This window comes from Mizuhopecten yessoensis, unplaced genomic scaffold, assembly GCF_002113885.1.
Source record: "Mizuhopecten yessoensis strain PY_sf001 unplaced genomic scaffold, ASM211388v2 scaffold716041, whole genome shotgun sequence".
Taxonomy (NCBI): domain Eukaryota; kingdom Metazoa; phylum Mollusca; class Bivalvia; order Pectinida; family Pectinidae; genus Mizuhopecten; species Mizuhopecten yessoensis.
Window position 1 is genome coordinate 94,222 of NW_018479918.1, and position 7,355 is coordinate 101,576.

A 7,355-nucleotide genomic window follows, 5' to 3' on the forward strand; every position below is an offset into this window, starting at 1 on the left:
TTATTCACATTTAATCCATTTGGGAACATGTGGATCTATTTCAGATATTAACCATCTGTCACAGTGTTTATCACATACCTGTTGAATATTGTTATAGTAATACAAGCAATTTTCAGACCATGGAATACAACGTGCTGTATTGCACATGTGCAAAACGGAATGTTGTATTTACCTACTAGCCGGAACTACATTTTATGGGAATCCCCTTGTCATGGCGAACTAAAAAGATCCAGGTATTTGCAAAAAATATCAAAGTTTATAAAATCTTTGTATCAATCTTTACCAAATACGGAAGGTATGTGATAAAAGCAAGACCACACACTTGTGTTTTTCTAATGAATCAGAAAGCACTCATTTATTGGGCGGACGTATATATTCGTCCGTGCAATAAACTTGTGCTTTCTGATTCGTTAGAAAAACACAAGTGTGTGGTCTTGAATATTTATTGAAGACATTCCACTGAAAACAAAACTGATTGTAAAATACCGTCAGTTGATTTAAACAAATTCATGGAAAACTTTTTTTTTTCTGTTGAATAAAATACTTTTTTGTTGGTAAGGAAACAGGAAATTTATGGTGTATAATTGCCTGCATTTCAAGTATTGAACTCAGTTCATATCTGCATTCACTGCCTGACTATTCAGTAATTTACATTTTTCTAGGAGGCCCAATGACCTATAATTTAAATGAAATTAATTTAGAAGAATTTAGACTAGAATCCGTATATGCGATAAAAAGAATGTTTGACTTATATACATAATAATAATTATTACAATAATGTCTTACAAATACTTGCTTTTTTAATTCATGTATAAGGAAAATGTTAAAGAAAATTGAACACAGGCAGGGTATTATTGTTTTTTTTTCTGTTTTTTTTTTACTTTTTTTTACTGGCTACATAAACCAGTATTATATCACTGATATTTAACAATATGTATATACGTTTGTGAACTTGTATGAATGTCACGATTGTTGTTTGTAAATAATGTATTATTCATGTACTATCATTGTATCATGCTCTCCAATTTGGAGGAAATAAAGATGATATATGGCCAGAGTTTGAAAAATTAATGACTTTTTGAAATTATTGTTTGGATTTTATTCCAATTTGAAAAGGTGACAACTTTAACATACCTAATGCTAAAAGGTGACAACTTTAACGTACCTAATGCTAAAAGGTGACAACTTTGACATACCTAATGCTAAAAGGTGACAACTTTGACATACCTAATGCTAAAAGGTGACAACTTTGACATACCTAATGCTAAAAGGTGACACTTTTAACATACCTAATGCTATAAGACAACAGGCGCATATTGCTATGGAAGACTTGCATTAATGCATTATTTATTGACTTACAGGAGACAGGTCAATGAAAAACTGGAAGCAGAAGGCATCATCCATCCCAGATACGCTATATTAAACAGGGAGGGAAATGGAACAGCTAAATGTAAGCCAAGAGATTGATTAGAATACTCTTTAACTATTATCGATATAATTCTGGAGGTATTTCAAAAATAATTTTACTGTGTACTCTACATAGAGTCCTGAGACTCCTTTGTTGAAATAGTTTTAAGAGTGCCTAGTACATGTACCTGTATATGCTCCATCCACAGGGGCACGCAACTACTATTGATCTTGTTAGACCTTCAGTGTATATCCCGATATCATACCCAGCAACTGAAAGACTAACAAGATCAATATAAATAGTCGTTGCAAGCCCCTGTGCTCCGTCGTCTAATGCGAGGACGTTCAACCCAAAAAAAGCAGACAAAGTATTTGTGGAGGATGGCTAAGACTCCCTGTGTTGTTAGGTCACCTGAGACAAAGTATTTGTGGGGGATGGCTAAGACTCCCGGTGTTGTTAGGTCACCTGAGACAAAGTATTTGTGGAGGATGGAGAAGACTCCCTGTGTTGTTAGGTCACCTGAGACAAAGTATTTGTGGAGGATGGCTAAGACTCCCTGTGTTGTTAGGTCACCTGAGACAAGTATTTGTGGAAGATGGCTAAGACTCCCTGTGTTGTTAGGTCACCTGAGACAAAGGATTTGTGGAGGATGGCTAAGACTCCCTGTTTTGTTAGGTCACCTGAGACAAAGTAGTTGTGGTGGATGGCTAAGACTCCCTGTGTTGTTAGGTACCCTGAGACAAGGTATTTGTGGAGGTTGGCTAGACTCCCTGTGTTGTTAGGTCACCTGAGACTAAGTATTTGTGGAGGATGGCTAAGACTCCCTGTCTTGTTAGGTCACCTGAGACAAAGTAGTTGTGGTGGATGGCTAAGACTCCCTGTGTTGTTAGGTACCCTGAGACAAGGTATTTGTGGAGGTTGGCTAGACTCCCTGTGTTGTTAGGTCACCTGAGCCAAGTATTTGTGGAAGATGGCTAAGACTCCCTGTGTTGTTTGGTCACCTGAGACAAGGTATTTGTGGAGGATGGCTAAGACTCCCTGTGTTGTTGGGTCACCTGAGACAAAGTAGTTGTGGTGGATGGCTAAGACTCCCTGTGTTGTTAGGGCACCTGAGACAAAGTATTAGTGGAGGATGGCTAAGACTCCCTGTGTTGCTAGGTCACCTGAGACAAAGTATTTGTGGAGGATCGCTAAGACTCCCTGTGTTGTTAGGTCACCCGAGACAAGGTATTAGTGGAGGATGGCTAAGACTCCCTGTGTTGGTAGGTCACCTGAGACAAGGTATTAGTGGAGGGTGGCTAAGACTCCCTGTGTTGTTAGGTCAGCTGAGACAAAGTAGTTGTGGAGGATGGCTAAGACTCCCTGTGTTGTTAGGTCACCTGAGACAAAATAGTTGTGGAGGATGGCTAAGACTCCCTGTGTTGTTGTCAAGTATAATAGACACGATGTTAGAGAATAACTTCTTCATATGTATATATATATAAACGGTGGATTGAACGGTGGTATGGAGCTTCATGCAATATGTATGTAACCCATTTCCATTCATACTGTCATGACTATCAAAAAATGCTGTTCAATGCTTATATTTACATTCTAAATTTTGTTTGTATGTTCCTCTTAGGTTGGTAAACGTCGCACATTGAAATTGGGTCTTGTGTCTCTGAAATATTAATGTATTTGCCCAAAATTAAATTAATTATTAGTTTCTCTGGCCAATTTTTCCAAAAAGCAATGAGACAAGAAGGTATTTTATTTTATTTCTTATTCATTAAAATAACAATGAGGCAGGTATGATTTTCTATTTACCATTTTTTTTTTTTTTTGCATCCAGGTCAGTACACAGATGCTGAGGACTGTATTGAGGTGAACGGTGTAGTGTTCCACAAACCGTTTGTTGAGAAACCAGTGTCAGCCGAGGACCACAATGTTTACATCTACTTCCCCGTCGCTGCCGGGGGAGGTAGTCAACGACTCTTCAGGAAGGTGAGGCAAAGTCAGGGATTAGTCAAAATTAGTGGCAGTGTTGGGGGTAGGGGTTTAATCAAGGCAAAGTCAGGGATTAGCCAAAATTAGTGGCAGTGTTGGCGGTAGGGGGTTAATCAAGGCAAAGTCATGGTTTAGTCAAAATTAGTGGCAGTGTTGGGAGTAGGGGGTTAATCAAGGCAAAGTCAGGGATTAGTCAAAATTAGTGGCAGTGTTGGGGGTATGGGTTTAATCAAGGCAAAGTCAGGGATTAGTCAAAATTAGTGGCAGTGTTTGGGGGTAAGGGGTTTAATCGAGATTGTGAATAACGTCTTTGTTTGTTTTTTAAAATAGGCCTACAGTTAGACAATACATTTAAGTGATTACAGCCAGGTAGCCTGATAGAGATCTCTTTATATTATTATGGTAAAACAGTATTATGTATTTTCTATATCTTTTCCAAATGCCTGATTTGTCTTGGTGCAGGTTGGTCCCCGAAGCAGTGCCTACTACCAGGTGAATCGTGTGCGACAGTCCGGCTCCTACATCTACGAGGACTTCATGCCTACAGATGGCACTGATGTGAAGGTGTGTTATACTTACATATCAAATGTTTCATTAGTTTTAAATGTTTGTACAAAGTTTCCAATGAGATCTCCCTCATTCCACATTTCCAATGTCAAGGGAGAAAGTGTTCATTTTAACTTTGGCTTTTTATGTATCAAAATACAAGTCCAAAAAGCATTGATTTGATTCAGACACACCTGTTATTATCATTACACACACCCTGCAGTAACTAGGAGATCATTTAACCACAGGATGTAGATTTTGAGTTTGTACTTGAATGAGGGAGTTTCAAGGGAAATTGGTAAATTTTGGTCAAAATGAGGGTGTCTCCCTCCTAATGAGGGATGGTGGACAGCTATGAGTTTCAGAATGACATACACGTTTGTAGTGTATCTCAAATTTCATGGTAAGTTCGATAATAAGGTGAGACTGTATCACACAATTATTGTTCATCAACAAAAACATCATCTCTAGGTGTACGAGAAGTAATCAACAATCCAATATTGCTTGATTTGCTGACTAATCAGGAGGTGTAGCTTGTGTGGAGTTAGTTTAAATCATCATACCTGATGAGATCTGCTCTATTTGGATATATCTCTTCTCAGCAGTTTAGTGTCTGTGTCCAGATTCCAGGTGTATAATAAATATTATACCTCATATTTGTAATAGTGTGTCTGATTGGATGATATTGATCACATGATAGGGTTATGCAATATCTTGTCACCCTCATGCACTCGAGTATCCCCCAATCATATTTCCGTTATTCGTAGCCTCTAGAAAAAATGTTCATCGCCACTAGTACTACAGTTGACTTCTAAATGACTGAAGCAGCATCAACAATGGTGCGTCTACCTGGTGATCTATACTATTGAATCATTGTTTTATTTAACCATTTCACCACTGTAGACCATAATGGACTCGCCCAGATCAATGCATGGGAGAGTCCACGAAAGTTACATAGGGATGAAAGAGTTATCGCCACAGTTTAATAATCACTTTTTTGCCCTCCAAGGGCGAATGTATCATTAAAGTGAATGTAGGTAAACAACATAACAGTAATTCTATGTGAGGGGTGAAATTTACAATTGGCAAAAATTGAGTTTATAGGAAAAGGGCGAAAAAAGTTTAACTGGACGAAAAAGACCTGTTATACAGTATTTACTTGTGGTAGGGAAACAGTATGCTTTGTTTCCCTTGATTAATCATGTTCAACTCTGGCTTCAACCTCGTGAAACATATTTCATCTTGGAGAAACAAAGAGCCATGCTGTCCTACATCAAGGGCAGGTTTATACTGATATATTTACATTTCTACTGAACCTGGACTCAATATACCTACTAAACACTTCAAAGGTTATTTTTCAATGACTTTCCTGTTAGCTTATGAATACATCAGCATATTATCAACCTGATTACTCTGTTGTTCCGCGGAGCATGGGAAATAGTTCTATCAATAGATTGTTTTCAATTTGCTGGTTTTTTTTGTCAGAAGTTTTCAGATTTAAAAAAATCCTAATCAAGTTAAATCTAAATTTGTTTTTTCCTTATAATCAATGCAAACAAGTTATTCATCTTACCAGGACGACCATCGTCTCACAGCGAGTGATGACATCATAAGCTTTGGTGTTAGACTTGCACAAGACCGATATTTTATTAATTATCCAAAAAAATATCAATATTGCACTAAATGTAAATAGAATAGAATCCTTAAATACATATATATATAAATCTGTGTACACTAATTACAGGTATATATAAATCTGTATACACTAATTACAGGTGTATATAAATCGGTGTACACTAATTACAGTTATATATAAATCTGTGTACACTAATTACAGGCATATATAAATCTGTGTACACTAATTACAGGTGTATATAAATCCCTGTACACTAATTACAGGTATATATAAATCTGGGTACACTAATTACAGGTATATATAAATCTGTAAACACTAATTACAGGTATATATAAATCTGTATACACTAATTACAGGAATATATAAATCTGTGCACACTCATTACAGGTATATATAAATCTGTGTACACTAATTACAGGTGTATATAAATCGGTGTACACTAATTACAGTTATATATAAATCTGTGTACACTAATTACAGGTATATATAAATCTGTATACACTAATTACAGGTGTATACTGTTGGTCCTGACTACGCACATGCTGAAGCAAGAAAATCGCCGGCGTTAGATGGGAAAGTAGAGCGGGATAAAGATGGAAAAGAAGTTCGGTTTCCAGTCATTCTGAGTGCCAAAGAAAAGCTTTTAGCTAGGAAAGTGTGCCAAGCATTTAAGGTAATAGAAAGGTTTTTCAATGCCAAAAAAAGCATGAAAAATTTATGTCTTGAAGAAAGTCATTTTTTTTCTGATAAACATTTTTAATTTCACCAGGCCATATGTTCAAATGTAATATAACATTTTACATAGCTGAAAAAAAGCATGAAAAAGTTGTGTCTTGAGAAAATCAGTTTTTTTCTGATAAAAGTTATTAATTTCACCAGGCCATATGTTCAGAAGTAAAAGAATTTAATTAGTATAGATCATGAGTAATATGGCCCAATTTTCATTTCACAATCAAGCCATGACTGCTCTTACACATAAATAATGAGCATTATGAAGTGAACTTCAGTGAGCTTCAGTGAGCTTCATAAAACTCTGATGGAAGGAAGGTGACTCCATCCTTTTCCACGTCCGATCACGTCCGATCACGTCCGTTCGGACGATCACGTCCGATCACGTCCGTTCGGACGATCATGTCCGATCGGGGAGATTTGTTGATGATAATACTTGTGTATATCTAGATGTAGAAATAGAGCAAGGATAACAAACGTCATCTAGACATCTGAATAAATCTATCGATATGTTGACAAATTACAGATACTTTATTTTTGTTTACAGCAAAATGTGTGTGGGTTTGACCTCCTCCGAGCCAGTGGGAAATCTTACGTGTGTGATGTCAATGGGTTCAGCTTTGTGAAAAACTCTATCAAGTATTATGATGACTGTGCAAAGATATTGGGGTAAGTTTTATACAGAATTTTATTCTACAATATACTATTGTTCTATATAGTATATTCTACAATATACTATACAATTGTTTTATTACCAAATAAAAATTAGTATCAATGCTGCATGCAATGTTGCCATTGCTTCAACACTGAGTCGCGGTCAACGAACCGCTTGATCGGGGCTCTTGAGGGGGGATTTCTGCGCATCGAATTCGCGCCGGGTAACAGTTCGCTCTGACGGTAAAACAGTTTTGACTGTTTCACCCCTACAGCCGAAATTGGACAAAAGGCCAGAAACAGTCAAAAATAACTAATTATAATTTATATAGACTATTGGGTAATAACAAAAACTGTGAACTTCTCATAAACTGCTTTTAAGATTTTTTTTTTTTT

General features: G+C 36.7%; 1 protein-coding gene across 1 annotated transcript in view; it reads left to right on the forward strand.

The window, feature by feature from the left end:
* LOC110441581 (inositol hexakisphosphate and diphosphoinositol-pentakisphosphate kinase 2-like) overlaps positions 1-7,355 on the forward strand; it is a 38,470-nt gene that overhangs the window by 8,823 nt on the left and 22,292 nt on the right. Inside the window, exons 4-8 of the mRNA XM_021484767.1 lie at positions 1,362-1,450; positions 3,240-3,391; positions 3,857-3,958; positions 6,088-6,249; positions 6,853-6,974. Coding sequence (XP_021340442.1) covers positions 1,362-1,450; positions 3,240-3,391; positions 3,857-3,958; positions 6,088-6,249; positions 6,853-6,974 — 627 coding nt within the window. The remainder of the gene's footprint in view (positions 1-1,361; positions 1,451-3,239; positions 3,392-3,856; positions 3,959-6,087; positions 6,250-6,852; positions 6,975-7,355) is intronic.